General features: G+C 34.0%; 1 protein-coding gene across 2 annotated transcripts in view; it reads left to right on the top strand.

Moving 5' to 3' along the window:
* The window catches only part of LOC140439072 (bifunctional arginine demethylase and lysyl-hydroxylase JMJD6), a 32,479-nt gene extending 15,721 nt beyond the window's left edge, over positions 1-16,758 (top strand). For both annotated transcript variants that reach the window (XM_072528734.1, XM_072528742.1), the window contains 2 exons: positions 3,141-3,270; positions 16,594-16,758. In XM_072528734.1, the coding sequence (XP_072384835.1) occupies positions 3,141-3,270; positions 16,594-16,679 (216 nt within the window). In that variant the 3' untranslated portion in view covers positions 16,680-16,758. The remainder of the gene's footprint in view (positions 1-3,140; positions 3,271-16,593) is intronic.
* Positions 16,759-20,429: the final 3,671 nt, after the last annotated feature.

The raw sequence follows: 20,429 nt of genomic DNA on the forward strand, positions 1-20,429 counted from the left end.
TTCTGACACTTGGAATTCTTTTAGCGTTTCTATTAATTTGTTTCTGTCTATTGTATCGTAGGCGGCTTTGTAATCAATGAAAAGTACTTGTGCTGAAATGTTGTATCATAGCAATTGATCAGAATTTGTTTCAGCATAAAAATTTGATCGGTTGTTGATCTTCCTTTCTGAAATCCTCTCTGGTATTCTCCTAGATTCTTCTCTATATATATTTCTAATCGTTTTTTAATTAGTATGGCGAACACTTTATATATTAACTCTAATAAGAATATTCCTCTATAGTTTGCGCATTCAGTTCTATCTTCCTTTTTGTGTATAGGAACATAGGCATACTTCTAGTATTAGCTCACCAAGTTGGTTTATTAAGGCCTCTCCTCCATATTTTACGTTCTCTGTCACAATGCCACTCTCCCCGGGGCTTTTTTGATTTTTCATATCTTTTATTATTTCTTCAATTTCTTCTCTTGTGGGCTTTGGTATTTATTTTATTACTATTTGGGGTTTAGGAACATTATAATTTTCTTCAGTAGTCACTCCGTCATTTAGCATCTCTTCGAAATATTCTTTCCACCTTTCACATATTTGGTCTTCGTCCACTATCAGGCTTCCTTGCTTATCTTTTAAATTCACTGTTCTTCCCTGATACCCAGTTTTAATGTATTTTACCTCTTTGTAAAAATTTTTGATTTCAATTGTCTTGTAATTTTCTTCAATACGCTTTATTTTATTATCCATATACTTTCGTTTCCGCTCCCTTAGAATTATCTTTACTTTTTTTCGTTGTTCATATACCTTTCTAGGTCGTCTTGTTTTTGCGATCGTAAACTTTTTAATCTCAAATTTGATCTTTTTTAACTCTGTTCTACATTCGTATCGAACCAGTGGTTTTTTTCTAAATCTTTTTGTTCTTGGTAGGATCTTTGACGTTGCTTCTTTTTTAGTGTTTGTTATTTTCAAGAACTATTGTTGTATATTACTCACAATAGTACTATCTTATTTGGCGTAGGTTTCTTGTATATCCTTTTGATAATCCTGCGCTACCTCAAATTTTCGCAGTTTTTCAAAATTAAATTTACTTACACATTAATATTTTACTTACATTCTTACTTAATTCTAACCAAAAAATGATCTGAGTCTACGTCAGCCCGTCTTCACGTTTGTTGTTTCATTTGATCCCACAATTTTCCACGTTCCTTTATACATATTTTTTCTCCTGAAATGCGTACTCATTATTTTCATCCTGTTTTCAATTGCGAATGTAATCAATTTTTGGCCATTATTATTTGTATTCAAATGTTTACTTTTACCCCCTGTTATGTTTTTATATATATCTTCTTTTCCGGCCTTTGCATTGGCGTCGCCTATAATAATGTTAATATTTTGTCTGGGTATTCCTTGAGACAATGACTCTAATTTTTCATAAAATTTATGTATATTTATCAGCGATATCATGTTCTCTTTTCACTTAATTCTAATTGCATACATTCTGTCAGATGTTACTACAAATCGTTTTACCTGCTCCAAAACCCACTCCAAAATTCCTATTATCGCCTCCACTTGTATAAGACGTATATGGGCTAATCTTTTCAATGTTGTTTCCAGTTTAATGTGTTTCCTGTATTGCTATGATGTGTATTTTATATTTTTTAAGTTCTTCTATTAGGTTAATTAATGCTCCCTCCTCGTATACTCCTCGTACATTCCATGTCGCAATATTTAAGTATACTGTATCCAGAAATTTAGTGTCTTATTATAAAAGTTGTTTTAATAACAGCTGTAAAACTGAATAATCCCTTGTAAATACTCTATTGTTGTATAATTATCACAGCTACCAAAGCTGCCAGGACCGGCATAATAGCCAAGCATAGCACAACTGTATATAGGTATATATAATCAGATCAAATATTATCATTCAAGCATAATGTCAAAAAACTCTTTTTATAAACATACAAATTTCCCATAATTATTGTTATTAATCATTATCTTAAGTCTCAACGAAGAAAATGTTTTGTGTGTGTTTTGTGTTTTATTGGCATTTTTACACTGGCCAGTCAATTTCATAATGATTTTTTTAGGCTATAACTTATCACTAACTCAGGGGAGTAAATTCTTACTCTAAAAAAGCGGCAACCCTTTAAAACAATTTTGGTACACGCTGAACTGTCAAAAAATTTGAAGTATTCCTGTATCAGTTGCGTACAATTGTCTAATATATTTAATTAAAATTATTATTTTAAGGAATATTAACTTAAAGAGTTATTTCATAAAATTTATATTAGTAATAATAACAAATGTTTTTGGTTATTTAATCAATATAATTCTAAAATTCCCAATATAATGATGATTACATTTTTCTGATTATTATACCATGTTGACGCCTATGAAAGATCGAGCAGTTCCGTATGGGTTTCGTATTATTAGCTGTGTTAGGAAAATTTGAACTCTAAGGTTGACGTTCTGGAAATTTTAAATATAAGTGACGTCACTTTATATAAATTGTGACGTGCACGCATTTTTACATGAAAAATACTATATATACCTACCAAGTGATATATTATTTGAAAGTGGGAATAAATTTAAGATAATATTTACAATTGAACAAAAGCTTTCAAATTATATTTATCACATGCCATATATTATATTCAAGGAAAATTTTAATAACTTAATATTTTTGACAGATTTTAATAAACCACAAATTAATTCAGTTAGAATATGAAATCCTATTAAATAATTAGTGGATGCTATTCTGACATAACGTAAATGTGACTCATACGGAAAGAAATACGCACGCGAATAAGACGCAAGAATTTCGTTTCTTATAAACTATCATAGAAGTTGTCTACGCTGAAAATTGGATATGGCACATGAAGAAGAAGATGAACTTTCAGATTTTTTAGATTTTGGTATAGTTAAAAATATTTTAACAATAATTTTAAATAGAAAAGTAGAAATTGGACAAATATATACTTTCTGCTCATTTGGTTACGTTTTTAAAACCAAAGTCAAACTTACCTCTTTAAAGTTATTTTAGATCGACAACGTTCACTATCCATCGTGGCAAGCCCAATTGAGTGAAAGAAAGTTATGCTGGTTACGTTTTTAAAACAAAAGTCAAACTTACCTCTTTAAACTTATTTTAGATCGACAACGTTCACTATCCATCGTGGCAGGCCCAATTGAGTGGAAGAAAGTTATGGAAGTTGGCGCCTCCCCCAGAATGTTGGCATACCTGTAGACAAATGGAAGTTGAAGTAAAAACTGGAGAAATAAGTAATTCCATTTAATTTACTTTTTTCCCTTATTATTTAGCACTTTTTTGTCAATATGTCAGTATTTTTTTGATTTCTCTAATTGTTGATACACAATACAGGCGAGCTGTGTCACGCCGCCAAGAACAGAATTCTAGTAATGAGATAGTCGCCTACGCACTTTGGTGTATGGCATGTTAAGAAGAAGAAGAAGAATTGTTGATTATTTTTATAATCAACAATTAGAGAAATCAACATTGCAGTAACTATATATCCAAATGAATACTCTAGATATTCCTATTTTGAACTACTAAGTGTTAGACCTTTTTTTTCTTACCAACCTTGTCAAACCAACCTTAATGGGAGCGATTCTGCTGGCTTAAGGTTCAAGCTAGCAGAATTCGGAAAAAAAAACTTTTTGCCTATGGCATATTTTTTCACTAATTTTACACTAATTTATTACCATCCTAATAATTTTTCACCACCAAACCACTGATAATGGGAGCGATTCTGCTGGCTTAAAGTTCAGGCTAGCAGAATTCAGAAAAAAAAAAAACTTTTTGCCGATGGAATGTTTTTTTACATATTTTTTACTAATTTATTACCACCTTAATATTTTTTCACCACCAAACTATCCTTAAGGGGAGCGATTTTGCTGGCTTACGGTTAAAACTAGTATATTTCCAAAAAAATATTTATGATATACCACAGTGCTCTGCTAGGTTTTTATGAATTTATTACCACCTTAGTCATTTTTCACCCATTAACTACCCCTTATGGAAAGGTAATATTTCTGTTAGATTATAATTTAAGGGGAAAAATCCTTTTTTTTTTAAATTCACTTTTCTCTACCTATAACTGAAATAAAAAAACGAATGTGGCAGTCCAGTGAGACCGCCGGTAGAAGTTATACTTCTATACACGCGTTCGCCGTTAAAAATTTATATAAGAGTCAATCTGCACAATCATTACATATGTAATGCTATAGGTAAGAGAGAGCATAAAGAGAAAAAGAATTAGTTATATAGGTATATGGTGCATCGTTTGCTGTATATAAACATTTGACCTGTAATAGGAGTATAGTAAATGAAGGATTGTATCAATATTTTAATGAAAATATATATTTTTATTTTTATATATGTATAAAAGGAGTTGAATGCAAAAAAAAATTACACATACTCTGCAGTAAAATTCATTGTTTATTTTGTTATTAATATAAAAATTACAATACAATAAATACACTGCAACATAATTCAATATAATGATACAATAAATTAAAATGTAATATTCATAAGTATTTAAAACTGCCAATATACATAAAACTTACTTTACGAAGATAAAAATAAAAAACCAACAACTCGGATTATGTTGTAAATTTTCATTTTATTTTAAAATTTATGTTTTTTGCATATATTACATATATTTAATAAGATTAACTTGAGGTTTTTAAATATTTCAAAAATAAAAAATTCATAATTGGGATTCGAACTCACAACCACCAACGTATGAACCAAACACGTAAAGGATTTGCCAATTAGACATGACACTAATGGATTTCAAAATTGACAGTTCTCGGTAAAACAGTGATTATTTTGAAATACAAAAGCCTAAAATAATTATAAACGTTTAATTTTAAATAATACAAAACATATCACATAAATAATAATATTAATACATATTATATTATATATAATATTATATATAAAATAGTATATATATATATATATATATATATATATATATATATATATATATATATATAATGTATATAATATTAAATTATATATACAAAAGGAACATTTTTATTGTAATGAAATTTATTTAACTGCTCTGTCTTTATTTAATTTATAATGTCTTTATTAATTTATTATATTGTTCTTATTCTAGTTTATTAAAAAGCACGATAATTTATATAAGTTTATTAACCACTAATTATTACATAATTTATTATAGGCGAACGTAACAAATTCGCGAGCGCGGGTTCAGAATTAACTGTCCCTTCCAAATAAAGTTCCGTTATTATATACCAGTGCCGTTATCTCGAATAGTCTAAAACCTTCGATGGCGAAACGGTAAAAGCAAACTGGATTTCCCTCGCATCGCTTCTGGAAGGTCGCTCAGGTAAATCGAGGCCTCTCGTAAACTCTACAACATATTAGATTAAAAACATGTTTTAAAGGTTAAAACTATGACTCATATTTTTACGTAACATTGCCCCCCTCTCAAAAGATGGTTCCTCCTGGAACCTTGTTGGGACTAGAACTGGAACGGTATGCTGGTATCGGCAACTGGACCCTCTTTTACAACTTCCAGTTGTATAAAAATGACAAGGGACGGTTTTCTCTCCGCACCAGTAACTATGCGGATTGCAACAGACTAACACCTGGACTTCGGTGTCTTTAAAGATCTCCTCCACCATATTTCGGATAACCCTCCAATCTAATTGGCGGCACTCCAACTTTGGCATGGCTAACTTTTGCACGTCGGACTCTAGTACGTGCCCTCTCAATTGAAGTAAGGCTTCCCATACATCTCGGTAGGTAGGTTGGTCACGGGCAGTGTCTTTTGTTACCAGGTAGAAAAGGTAACGTGATGCATCTTGGAGTTTCAAGGTTTTACCGGGAGCTGGCACTTGGCATTGAAGTTCTGCAACTCGACCAAACTTCCTTCGAAAGACGGATGCCAACCCTGGTGCGTCTTTGATACTGGCCGGGATGGTAAGGGCCAGCGAGTAGTCATCGGGGAGCTCGAGTAGATCTTGCTTTTCTTCAGTGGTAACACCATGTCTCGCTTTACCGGTACCTCCATAGGCACCCATGAATTCCTCAAACGTGAGGTCAAACACATCTTGGACTTGGTTTACTTCCACTTCTTCATCTACGTCGTGGTCACCTTCGAAAGATGCCAACCGGTTATGGTGTACTATCATCGGCTTTCCCCTCGGAATCTTGCTTATTCGGTAGATGACATCGTTGATCTTCTCCATGATGAGGTATGGACCTTCCCAAAACTGCTGCAATTTGGGAGAACAACCTTTTCGCTTCTTGGGATTATACAGCCATACTTTGTCGTTCTTCTTAAAGCAACCCTTTTCGGCTTGTGTATCGTACCGTTTCTTCATTCGGTCGCTAGCGATCTGAAGGTGGGAACGGACCAACTCATGTACATCGTCCATTCTTCTTCGTAACTCGATCACATAATCTTCACCTGCTACATCTTCTCCAGGTCGACACCCAAATTCTAGATCACAAGGTAGTCGCATTTCGCGTCCGAATAGGACTCTGGCTGGTGTCTGGCCCGTTGATTCGTTAACAGCAGATCTGTAGGCCATTGTGAAGAACGGAAGGTATTGGTCCCAGTCTCGCTGATGATCGGACACCATCTTTGTCAAATACTTGCCAACTGTCCTATTCATTCGTTCTACCATACCATCCGATTGCGGATGATACGCGGTAGTTCTTGTTTTCTTCATGCCTAGTCTATCACATATTCCTTGGAATAGATCACTTTCGAAGTTCCTGCCTTGGTCACTATGGATCTCCAAAGGCACTCCAAATCGGCTGATATATTCTTGGATCAACTTATCTGCAACGGTGGCGGCCTTCTGGTCTGGAAGTGCGTAAATCTCGACCCACTTAGTGAAGTAATCCATTACTACCAACATGTACTTGCCCCCATTTTCACTTTCTGGAAATGGCCCTGCAATGTCCAAAGCTATTCTTTCAAACGGGCTTCCAACATTATATTGTCTCATAGGAGCTCTCCTTTTCCGGTGAGGCCCGTTACTCGTAGCACAAATAGTACATTTCTTACACCAGTCTTTTACGTCGTCGGAACTGTTCATCCAATAAAACCGTTCCCGAATTCGCTGAAGGGTTTTCCTTACACCAAAATGCCCTCCCGATGGACTGTCGTGTAACTGACGAAGTACTTCGGCTATTCTGCTCTTTGGGATCACCAACTGTCTTCTCTTCTCTGAACCGTCATCATTTTCCAGGACTCGTTTAAGCAAGCCATCTTCGATGATAAATGAGTCCCACTGGGCCCAATACGTCTTAACTACTGAGCATAGGTTTGATATTTCCTGCCAAGGTGGTCGACGGTTTTCCTCTTTCCATTTTCGGATTTTCTGTATAACTGGATCTCTCTCTTGTTCTTCCCTTATCTTAGTAGGCGTCCAGTCGTCGTTGACAATCGTCGTTCTTAGCACTGCTGCTTCCTTGGATTCCGTTTTGTTGCAGTGGGGACACTCTGCTGGGCATGGCCGTCTGGAAAGAGAATCAGCGTTTCTGTGGCTAACTCCGGCTCGGTGCTCAATCTTAAAATCGTATTCTTGGAGTCGTTCGATCCACCTGGCTATCTGACCCTCTGGATTCTTAAACTGCATCAACCACTTAAGGGCGGCATGGTCGGTTCGGATTAAAAACTTCCTTCCATAGAGGTATTGATAGAAGTGCTCTACTGATTTCACTACTGCCAGAAGTTCTCTTCTCGTGACGCAATAATTCCGCTCAGGTTTTGAAAGAACTTTACTAAAATATCCGAGGACTCGTTCCTGTCCTCCTTGAATCTGAGACAGCACTCCTCCAATTCCCACATTACTTGCATCTGTATCTAAGATGAACTCTCCTTCTGGCAGTGGATACCCTAAAATTGGTGCTGTTATTAAATGCTTTTTCAAGGTCTCAAAGGCATTTTGGCAGTCTGTATCCCAGCGGTAATCTCTTGCTTCCTCCGTAAGTCGCGTTAATGGCTTAGCGATATCTGCAAACTTCTTAATAAACCTCCGGTAGTAAGTACATAGTCCAAGAAAACTTCTCACTTGATGTTTGTCAGTTGGTTTTGGCCATTCCTTAATGGAATCGATTTTTCCCTTATCCACGGCCACTCCTTCTTTACTGACTATATGACCCAGATAATTGACTTTACCTTGAAATAGCTGGCACTTCTTGGGGTTTAGCATCAATTGGGCAGCTTTAAGTCGATTAAAAACGTTTTCTAAATTCCTCAAATGATCTTCGAATGTCTCCCCCAAGACGATTATGTCATCCAAATAAACCAGGCATGTTTTCCAAGATAACCCTCTCAACACATTTTCCATAAGCCTCTCAAATGTCGCAGGAGCATTACAGAGTCCAAATGGCATAACGTTGAATTGCCACAATCCAGATCCTGTGGTGAAGGCTGTCTTTTCTTTATCTACTGGGTCCATTTCTACCTGCCAGTATCCAGACTTCAAATCCAAAGTGGAAAACAATTTACTTCCAGCCAATGTGTCCAATGTGTCATCGATCCGAGGCAGAGGATAACTATCTTTCTTGGTAACGTTGTTCAGCAAACGGTAATCCACACAGAACCTCGTCGTTCCGTCTTTCTTCTTAACCAGGACCACCGGAGAGACCCATGGGCTCGTAGAAGGTTCTATCACCCCGTCTTTCTTCATTTCCTGAACAATCGTTTCAGCTTCCTCTCTTTTCGCCTGTGGTAATCGTCGAGCTGTTTGACGAATTGGCTTAGCATTACCAGTATCAATTTTATGCTTAACAACACTAGTTCTTCCCGTCTTTCCTCCTTTCGGTACGAAAACATCGCGATACTGCCGAAGAAATTCCCTTAATTTCCTTTTCTCCATCTGATTTAGAGACTGTCCTGCGACTGCAACCATTTGGTCGAATTTATCGTTGGAATTATCAGATGTTGTCGCCTGACGGATTATGGATGTCACAGGTACACAAGTTCCTACTTTTGTCTCTTTCTTTATGGTCACTGGGTAGTCGTTGACATTGATAAGTCTCACAGGAATTTCCTTAGCCGAAGTCACCAATTCCTTTCCAATTATGATTCCACGGCCAACCTCATCGTCGTGGTTCCAAGGCTCCATCATAACAGGTCTCCCTTCGTCCACAAATCCCTGTAGCCGCGCTACTATGATCGTTTCGCTTCTTGCAGGCACGACTGTATCTTCTGTAATGGCTGCTTGCACAGTGTTGTCATTATGTGGATGGAGAAATACCTCCTCGTTGCCAACTTTGATTACCTTATTCTTAAAATCCAATTGGAATCCATGCATATTCATTACGTCCATTCCTAATATAACATCCTCTTCGATGTCAGCAACTATAACAGTATGGACGAACTTTTCTGCTCCAATTCCCAATTGTACCTGGATTTCTCCATGAATGTTGGCATTTTCACCTGTAGCGGTCCGAAGTCGCAACCTCGTTGGTAACAGTTTCTTTCGGCTGTTTATAACTGTCGGGCGTATGATGGTTCTGGTCGCTCCGGTATCCACCAACAACGTATGCTTTTTACCATTTATGTCTCCATCTACATATACACTATCTTCACGACATTTCAAAGAAGCTATTAGTATAAGAGGGTCTTTGGAAGAGTTCCGGGTCGAAGCTGCCCCCCTAAGGTTGACTCGTTCTGGTTTTCCTGATGGTGAGTTTCTTGATTTTATGGTCTTCTTTTTCTTGCATGTCATGCTTTTCATCAAATTAAAGAGCTGGTCAAGTTTATCTTCGTCTCCTTCCTCTTTTACAGTCCTAACTTTACTGTACCCGCCAGAGGCCTGCGTAGCTGACTCGTATTCGAGGGCGGCGGATAGGACATCAACCAGCGTCTTGTGACGAGCTAATCGCAGTGTTCTCTGCATTTCATGATCACGAAGACCATCAATAAACGTTTGAACGGCCAATTTTTCCATCATGTCTTCGGGAGCTGTTGGATAAGCATATCGTACTAATCTGGCAATATCTACCTCATATTCTTGAAGAGCCTCATCTTTCTTCTGTCTACGATTTTTAAGCTGTGACTGATATACATGCTCCAAATGTTCGTGGCCATATCGCATATTTAACCTCTTCTTTAGTTGTTCGAAATCATCGGTCTCCTCTACGGCTATGGTCTGAAGCACATCTAAGGCATCTCCTCGAAGAGCGATAGTCAGGTTTACAGCCTTTTCTTTTTCAGACCATCCATTTGCTCTTGCGGCTGATTCGAACTGTTTCATGTAGTTGTTCCATGATGATTTTTCGTCGAAAGTTGGGACTTTAACATGAATAGAACCTCCACTTCCTTCAAATTTCGGCCGTGTCTCCAACTTAAATTTCGTCTCGTCTTCTTTTATCTCCACTGTAATCGGATTGTTACCTCTCTCTGCTGTCCCTGTTTCTTCCATCTTCCTTTCCATCTCTTTAATCTTTTCTTCGAAGGCCAACTTATCGGCAGCAACTTGGTTTTTTAGCGAAGACACTCTATCGTCAAGAGCAGATATTTCAGAAGTGACTTTAGAGATGTTAGCAGAAACTTTGCTTTCCAGAGAAGAAATCTCGTTAGAAACTTTGCTTTCTAAAGAAGCGATGTCGCCGGATACTTTGTTCTCCAATGATGCGATGTCGCCGGAAACTTTGGCTACATCAGAAGACACTTTCGAAATATCGTCGGAAACTTTGTTCTCTAATGATGCGATGTCGCCGGAAACTTTCGAAATCGACGAGAGGACAGCATCATGTTTGTCTTCAAATATATAAGTCTCTGGATCTAGTCCTTCTTCTAGCAAAGCGTTCTTTAGTCGTTGGACTAACTCAGCCTTTTTTCCGGTAGAAGCTAATTCTCTGTCTTCAAGATGTCTTCTTAAATTAGTCACTGTCAGCTCATAAATCGTAGCCATTTTCACAATTTATTTTATATTCACTTGTATTATTATTATAAGTCTAATTTATGTTCGATCTCACTCTGACACCATTTGTAATGAAATTTATTTAACTGCTCTGTCTTTATTTAATTTATAATGTCTTTATTAATTTATTATATTGTTCTTATTCTAGTTTATTAAAAAGCACGATAATTTATATAAGTTTATTAACCACTAATTATTACATAATTTATTATAGGCGAACGTAACAAATTCGCGAGCGCGGGTTCAGAATTAACTGTCCCTTCCAAATAAAGTTCCGTTATTATATACCAGTGCCGTTATCTCGAATAGTCTAAAACCTTCGATGGCGAAACGGTAAAAGCAAACTGGATTTCCCTCGCATCGCTTCTGGAAGGTCGCTCAGGTAAATCGAGGCCTCTCGTAAACTCTACAACATATTAGATTAAAAACATGTTTTAAAGGTTAAAACTATGACTCATATTTTTACGTAACATTATTCTCGAGAGAGGAAGAGAGAGAAAATATATCTTCTGTCTCTCTCTTACTCATTATCTTACATATGTAATGGTTTCACAGATTCACTCTCATGCAAATTTCCAACGCCGACCGTGCGTATAGAAGTATAACTTCAAAAATTGTTTTTTAAACGTTTACTAAACTTTAACCACCCTGATAATCTTGCACCCCTAAACTAATCTTATTTGGAAACGTTCCTGCTAGCTTAATATTTGAGCCAGCGAAATTAGAAAAAATATATTTTTGAAATACCACAATGTTTTGCTAGGTTTTAACGAATTTTATTACCACCCTAGTAGTTATTGACCCCTCAACTGTATCTTATGGAAAGCCAATAATTCTGTTAGGTTAAAATTTAAGGTGAAAAAATATTCTTGTACAATTTCTTAACTTAATAGCTTAATATTCGAGCTTCCGCTTAATAGCTTAATATTGACTTCCCACAAGGAGTAGTTAAGAAGTGAAAAATTAATAGGGTGGTAATAAATTTGTAAAAACCTATCAAAACACTGTGGTACTTCAAAAATATATTTTTTTTTTCATTCTGCTTGCTCGAATATTTAGCTAGCGGGAACTGTAACAAAAACATGTGGGGACTGCGAGGTTTAGGATGCCAATGTAATAAAAGTAATGTAACAAAAGTGTGTATGTGTGTAACAAAAGTATTGGAGTAATGTAACAGATAACAAATAAATTAAAGCTGGCTAGCAGAAGGTGCCGGAGAGTGACTACTTGATACTCAAAAGAGTCTACAAAATCATCAGAAGCTCTAATGATTTTGTAGATAATATGACCTTCGCATGGTTTGACAATATTTTATGTAAAATAGATTGATCAAATAGATAATTTTTAACGAAAAGCTTGCTACGGATATAATTTTGAATATAAAAGAACGGTATGAGGCAGAATATTTTTACAGATAGTCTTAATAGATAATAGATAGTTTTAAAGATGGATAATTATATGTTTTTAAGGCCGGGAAGTAAAATAGAAAATTGATATGATTTTGATTTTTGATTGATGAAGGAAAAATGATGATATTATAGAAGTTAAAATGGCTGATGGTTTTTACACTTTTTATTTATAATTGAATCAACTTACCGGCTAAGAGTGGCTATAAATCAAATAGTATACACCACAAAACAACTAAAAACTCTCCATATTCTTCTTTTCCAACAAAAATTAATATTCTTAAAACAAATTTAGCCTTCTCTTGGCGCCTACCCTTCTTAGTTAACCGAACTTGTCTTCCAAAAAGTTAAAACCAGAATGTGCGCTAATTGCTAGCCGGATAATCATGTCTCGCTACAGCGCCGCAGGTTACGCTGTTTAATACCAACTTAGAATTTAAAAATTAAGAAAATTATTAAGAGGATATGGATTTAAAAATTTTATTTAAAGTGAATAAAGAATTATTGAAGTGAAGGACTCGTTACAGAACGTTTCCAAATAAAATTGCTAGTGGTGGGAAATTATCAGGGTAGTGGAAGTGTAGCAAAAACTTACTAGAATACTTTTTGATTTTAATTATAAGTAGAGTACAGTGGAATATAAAAAAAAAATTTGTCCCATAAATTTTAACCTAACAGAATTATTGATTGCTGGAGTACAGTAAAATTGTATTATAGATTTTTCAACACCTTAAATTATAACCTAAGAATTGTTGACTTTCTACATGGGTTAGTTGAGGGTGCAAAATTACTAGGGTGGTAATAAATTCGTAAAAACCTAGCAGATGTGGTATTTCAAAAATAATTTGTATTAATTCCGTTGGCTCGAATAATAATCTAGCAGCAACATTTCCAAATAAGATTGGTTTAGGGGTGAAAAATTATCATGATGATCAAAGTTTAGTCTAAACTTAACAGAACACTTTTTTATTTTAGTTATAAGTAAAGGAGAGTGAAATTGTAAAAAAATATTTTTTCACCTTAAATTTTAACCTAACAGAATTATTGTCTTTCCATAAGAGGCAGTTGAGGGGTGAATAACTACTAGGGTGGTAATAAAATTCGTTACAACCCAGCAAAACATTGTGATATTTCAAAAATATCTTTTTTCTAATTTCGCTGGCTCAAATATTAAGCTAGCAGGAACGTTTCCAAATAAGATAGGTTTAGGGGTGCAAGATTATCAGGGTGGTTAAAGTTTAGTAAAAATTAAAAAAAAACAGTTTTTTATTTCAGTTATAGGTAGAGAAGAGTGAATTTGAAAAAAAAAAGAATTTTTCCCCTTAAATTTTAATCTAACAGAAATATTACCTTTCTATAAGGGGTAGTTAACGGGTGAAAAATAACTAAGGTGGTAATAAATTCATAAAAACCTGGCATATCACTGTGGTATATCATAAATATTTTTTTGGAATTATACTAGTTTTAACCGTAAGCCAGCAAAATCGCTCCCCTTAAGGTGGTGAAAAAATATTAGGGTGGTAATAAATTAGTAAAAAATGTGTAAAGAAACATTCCATCGGCAAAAAGTTTTTTTTTCTGAATTCTGCTAGCTTAAACCTTAGGCCAGCAGAATCGCTCCCCTTAAGGGTAGTTTGGCGGTAAAAAATTGTTAGGATGGTAATAAATTAGTGAAAAATGGGTGAAAAAATATGCCATAAACAAAAAGCTTTTTTTCCGAATTCTGCTAGCTTGAATCTTAAGCCAGCAGAATCGCTCCCCTTAAGGTTGGTTTGGTGGTGAAAAGTTATTAGGGTGGTAATAAATTAGTGAAAAATGGGTGAAAAAATATTACGTAGGTTAAATTGGTCTCATTGTTCATTTAGTTCACATCTCAAGTAATTGTAACTAGGTACTTTCTCTAAAACTTTTCCTTTAACGTAGTTTGTTTCGTCTTGTGCTTACTGACAATGAGACATTTTTGTTTTTTTGTGCTCAAAGCCATTCCATGCCTCTCGCAGTACTGCGTAGTGCGATTAACCAAAATGTGCTATCCGAAGAAGTATTGTATTGTCTAAATATCTAAGATTAGTCAGTAATGTTTCGTTAATTGATATTTTTTTATTGATGTCGTTTTTAGTAATAACTTTTTAAACATCACTTCTGAGCACTTATTAAAAAGTAGAGGATATAGTACACATCCTAGTCGTACTACTTGTCTAATAAGTATCACTTTAGAGTTTTGGTTGATCTACTCTTATGACTTTTTGAATCCGAATAAATTTATAATGATTCTCACATCCTGGTCATCAATTTTTGTATTGTGTAATATGTTTGCAAGCCTTCTGTGTTTTATTTTATCGAAGGCTCTCTCAAAGTCAACTAGACATTTGAATACGTCATAGCTGACATCTCGACTTTTCTAAATCACAGTTGGTTTCTTGTTATTTTATCGTGTAGTTTTTTGTAGACACGTTTATGTATTACTCGCAAGAAGAATTTTAAAACATGATTCATCAAGCTGATCATTCTGTATTCTTCATATTTCCTTGCGTCGGGTTTATTTGGTATTGGGGTGAACTCAGATATTAGCTATTTGTTGGGAGTTTCTCCGGTATAGTAAATTTTATTGAATAACTCTACTAATATCTCAATGTGGTTCTCTAAAATTTAGTTAAAATCTGTGGTTATTAAACAAAGCCTTTGACAGAAAACCAGAGTAAACTAAAGAATAAAGAGCTATTTGTGTATTGTGCATTTGTGAATAGATCAACTTACATGAGTTGTTTGGAAGTCATTTAACAAATTATTTGTAACCCCATGGCTCCCTAAAACTTTACCCAATAAATTTCATGTAGGTAATTTCACGGATTATTCAGATCTTTGTTTAATCCCTTGTAATCTTTAAAAGTCTTATTATTTAGTTCTTTACTTGTGATCTTTATTCTACTTTGGCTTGTAGATGCAAAATTTGACCAACCTTTGTGAGAATGATTTTTTTGAGGTAACCTGAACAAATTTGGGTTGGCAATATAGCTGTCTTTCTTTAGAGCATTGGCAGATGTAGAATCCACTGAGAGAATCAGTTCTACTGTAGGGTCGACTCTTCTTAAAGTTTACTATTTCTACTGGGAATAAGCCACAATTTTATTTTAAAATAAGTTAATTTAACGTTTTAATTTTCACTTCAGAAATCGTTTTCAAAATACTTGCCACTAGAAAATAGCTTCAGAATAATATCTTCTTAAGGTTCTCCAATCCTTAGTATCGAAGTCATTTTATGACTCTAAGAATCTTGTGTTGCGTCTTTCAGACTATCAGGCAGATAATTCACAAGAGTCTCGGGTTAAAGAATGTTATTGACTGCGACTCTGAGTAAGAAACTGTAGGTTTATATATACGTTTAAATCCATTTCCACTATTTTATCAAGAATCATATATTTTTGAAGCTATGTTCTTGTGGTATCTTAATTTAATTTACTATTTCTGTTGGAAACAGGCCACAATTTTACTTTAAACGTCCAAATTAATTTATTTTAAATTAAAATTTTGGCTTATTCCCAACAAAAATAGTAAATCATATATTTCATGACTAGCAAGTATTATAATGAAAAAGAACTCTTTGGATAATGTTGGGGCCGTATTTCTATCCGTATGATTTTTACCACTTGTCCGTAGTATGGCGTTTTCTCTGATGATTCGTTCTCCGATTCCATCACCTTTCTTTCTAGGCTGCGCTTCTAGGGTATTTTCTCAGAATGGACCCTCTTGTGATATTATGGGACAGTTCCATATTTTCCTGGTTTTCATGACTGAGGCTGCGATTTTTTCTCACTTTTGTCCACTTTCGTCCATTTTTGTCCCACGAGAAGCTAGTCACTATTTGCTTGAAGAGTATTTTTTTTCTATGGATTTTATTTCTTAACCGCTCCCATTAAGACAAACCCCTACATATCGGTACGTATTTACTCATCATCCACAGACTTACCGATACGTTGAATACAAAGGGAATCGCGGCAGTGAGATCCAACAATAAACATCGGATCTCGATATTGCCCCTCTCTCTGTCATGGCCATCCTTATATTCTACTCGGTCATTAGCGAACACGGCAAAGTATGAAGAATCTCTCCACTATAACCAGCGGAGTAATGGTTTTAATGTAATTATTGATTATTCATTGTATTATAGCTTTAGATAAGATGAACAGTCAAAAAATTTTACAATTAGATTTTTATGTCAAAGAAAACGTATGTATTTATTTGCTATCTTTTACAGTTGCAGTTGACACTAATCGTTGGTACCATCAGACAATTGTTCAGCCAGGAGAAATCAGCTTAACTATTGGATCAGAATTTGATTAATATATGCGTTAATTGAGATAGAAGACAGGTGATCATTTGTTTATTTTCGTTGATAATAAATGTGTCAGTAGATGATTGATTAGTAGAATAATAATTTTGATACCTTTATCTCACAAGTATATATATATATATATATATATATATATATATATATATATATATACAAGGTAATACTCTTAGGCGCCATATATAAAGATTTTTCAACGCATTTTTTCAAAAGAGAGAAAGCCCGTTTATTATATAGGTCGGCGAAATTGGTCTCAATAGATACTTTATAACAAGAAAAGGAGATCTATGTAAATATAATATTTACTGAGAACATAATTTGCTTGTGCTGTACATTAAAGTTAACATGCCAAATAAAACTAAAACATCAGAGAGGGTTATAAAATATTAAAGAATAAATGTTAAACATAGGAATAATTTGAATTCAGTGCAAGAGAAAATAAGCAACAATATAAAAGGCAATCAATCCCAATATGGAAAAATATGGCTAATATAAGAGTGATTGTGTATGATTCTGAATATATTTTTTTAAGATACTTTTTGCATTAACTACTTACTAGGTTGATTATCTCCATATCCAACATACTTGGAATATGCCAGTAAGGAGAAAACATCTACAAAGAATAGTAAGTTATTATACTCTTTTTTTGTACTTTTTTACCATTACTATTTAATATATACTATAAAGAGTTATTTACACAAGCACTTTAAAACTGTACAAAAGGGATCAAGATAAATGGTGAAAATATAAATAACATTCGTTATGTCGACGATACAGTCATTATCGCTGAAACTGAGAAAGACCTACAGACGCTACTTTACACAATTTGTAATACTGGGAAACAGATTGGTTTAAAAATAAACATAAAGAAAAATAAAACCATGGTTTTTAGTAAGAGGGGTAAAGTCATAACAAGGATCCAGATAAAAAATGAAGAAAATTAACAAGTGGATAAAATGAAATACTTAGGACTCTGAATTACTGAAGATATAAATCATAAATCAGAAATTTAATCAAGAATAGAACAACAAGAGCAGCCTTTTTAAAGATGAGGAAATTTCTGAGTAACTAAAGACTCAATCTGCAAATCTGATATCGGATGGTAAAATGTTATATCCACTCTATTTTTCTTCATGGTACGAAGCTTGTACTGTTAATGTCGACTTAATGGGAAAACTGGAAGCTTTTGAGATCTGAATTTTTAGGAGAATTTTGAAAATATCATGCACCGATCATATTACGAACGAAATGGTGTTTCACAGAATGTGAAGAGACAGAGAACTTTTGACCACCCCTTTTTTTTTTAAGGAGAGAGACAGCATATTTTAGGCACGTACTTAGAAATGATAAGTAAGAGTTGTTACAGCTGATTATTTTGGGTAAAATCGAAGAAAAAAGTGTGGTAGACGACAAATATTCTGGCTCCAAAACATTCGCGACTGCACTGGGTTAAACAAACAGACCCTTTTAAGAAAAACATAACTTAGAGACGAATTTGCAATGGTTATAGCCAACCTTCATTGAAAGAGTCAGTATTAGAAGAAGAAGTGCGAGGGTTGCAGTTACTTTAGTGGTAATTAAGTCTTTAACACCTTTGGCATCTAGAAGATTGCCTAATCTAAATTTCCAGGACCAAAAATTTTAATGTTAATTGCGGATACAAACTCACGGTTAAATCCGCACTACATAAACTTTGGGCTATCATTTTTAATTTTATTTGCGGTCACTAACAATACTTCTTTGCCGATCTGCACAAAAAGCAACACTAAACAAAAACTTTACTTTTTATGGAATGTACTCTGGGCATGTACAGATGGGTCAATAACCTTTTAAAGAAGCTTACCGAGTATAATTAAATAGGTAGAATAAGTGGGAGAGAATGAAACACCTTTTCACATGCAACACAGAATGACAACCATTTTATTACTTCTTCAAAATGTCAAGATAGCCAACCTGATTTACATACTGTTTGTGGATCAGGATAGACAACATTTCAATAGTTAAGATACAATTTCTTTTGTCTCCAGGATATTTCTTGAATTTTGCACGTCACTTTTGAAATTTGACATTTGGCCGGCTAATTATTTAAAATCAATGCGTCGGTGATAGAGTCTGATTTGGTTTTAGTCTTTTATTCAATATAGCTTTTTATATCACCTATCTTCAAATTTATATTTTTTCTGTTATGCTCCAATGTAATTGTTTTATGAAGTTTATTAATGTTTTATTGATCTTATTACTCTTCCCTTTATTTGTCTAGTATTTGTCTCGCACAAAATATGATATTCAGAAGCATCCCTCCCTAAACAACTGCAAATACAAAAGCCACGGTAAATAAATATTGAGTTTTATAAATTTACAAAACGTTTTATGATCTTACTCATCGAAAAAAGTGTTTTTTGCCCAAAATTTCAATAATCAGCATCTAAATAATATTTTATAGTCATTTAAAGCTGCAAAAATTAATAATAGTACACATATTTTATTTTAAATACATAGTGTCATTTTTCCTCAAAAATTTGGCCATCCTGTTCTAGTTTTGGTGTCTGATTCAGGTCAATACTTACGCGCTCTTTCAAAAATCGTAACAATATAAACACTCGTTGTAACGATAATAAACACGGAAGAAACCGATTTGAATATTAAACTATATCACCTGTAATCGTTTTGTTTCACCTACTTTTACCAACAATAAGAAAAAATTAAAATGGCTAATTAATCTTAAGCGAGCGAAACATTTATTCCGAACACCGATTATAAATTAGTCATTACTTTCAAAATTAAATTAGTAAATTAGATATTTTGTGGTAGTTTCGTTTAGTAACCTACGCATTTTTTATCAAGAATATGTGCATATAATATGCCAAACTTTTGTTATTTATGTGTAAGAAATATGTAATTAACTCTGTTAAGAAAGTAGTGAGTGATTTAGTGAGAAAAACTTCTACATTTGATAATTTTTACAATATCTAACAAGTCATAAATATATTTTCTAAAAACGTTAATTAAAATAAAGCTTTTATCATAACTAGACTTCGGCAAATATGCATATTGCATATTTTGCATATTGTGCATATTTTATGCAAATATTTCATATTTTGGCATATTTGTATAAAAGTTTGCATAAAGTGCATAAAAGTTCAGATTTTTATACTGTATTTGAAAATTTTTAAACATACCAATTTATTTCAATTCTTGTATAAAATTTTGTAGTCATTTTAATCAAGAAATGATCTAAGTATGTAATCTCTACAGGTACAAAACATTTACAATTTCAAAGAAGATCAATTTAAGTAGCCCTCAACATTCTTAGAAAGTCTCGGTCACTGAGGCATTCAGTTATTGGATAATCGCTAAGGGTTCGCTCATTTGCATTTTATGATCTAATCCCCAAATCTATCTACAATTTATTGTATCTTAACAGCAGGTTAACGGCTAATAGTTTTGTTCCTAATTTAGGGATTTTCCAAAATCTCCCAGTTTATTGAATTAGGTACCTAAACATTTCTAATTTGATGCTCAGATTTGTAAATCATTTTTGTTTTGATATTCAAAGCGTAAACACCCGTTGTGCGTAACAAAAAGGAAGATTGTGATTTTATAATGCCTAAAACAACCAGTGCTTCAACTTGGATTAAACCTTATAAAGAGCTGTCTATGGATATGGGAAAAATCTACTGTTCAGTCTGTGGCAAAATTGTAAGTATCTAATATTTTCTATTAAATATCTAATATTTCATACA

Source organism: Diabrotica undecimpunctata, chromosome 1 (genome assembly GCF_040954645.1).
Source record: "Diabrotica undecimpunctata isolate CICGRU chromosome 1, icDiaUnde3, whole genome shotgun sequence".
In the NCBI taxonomy this organism is placed as follows: Eukaryota; Metazoa; Arthropoda; class Insecta; order Coleoptera; family Chrysomelidae; genus Diabrotica; species Diabrotica undecimpunctata.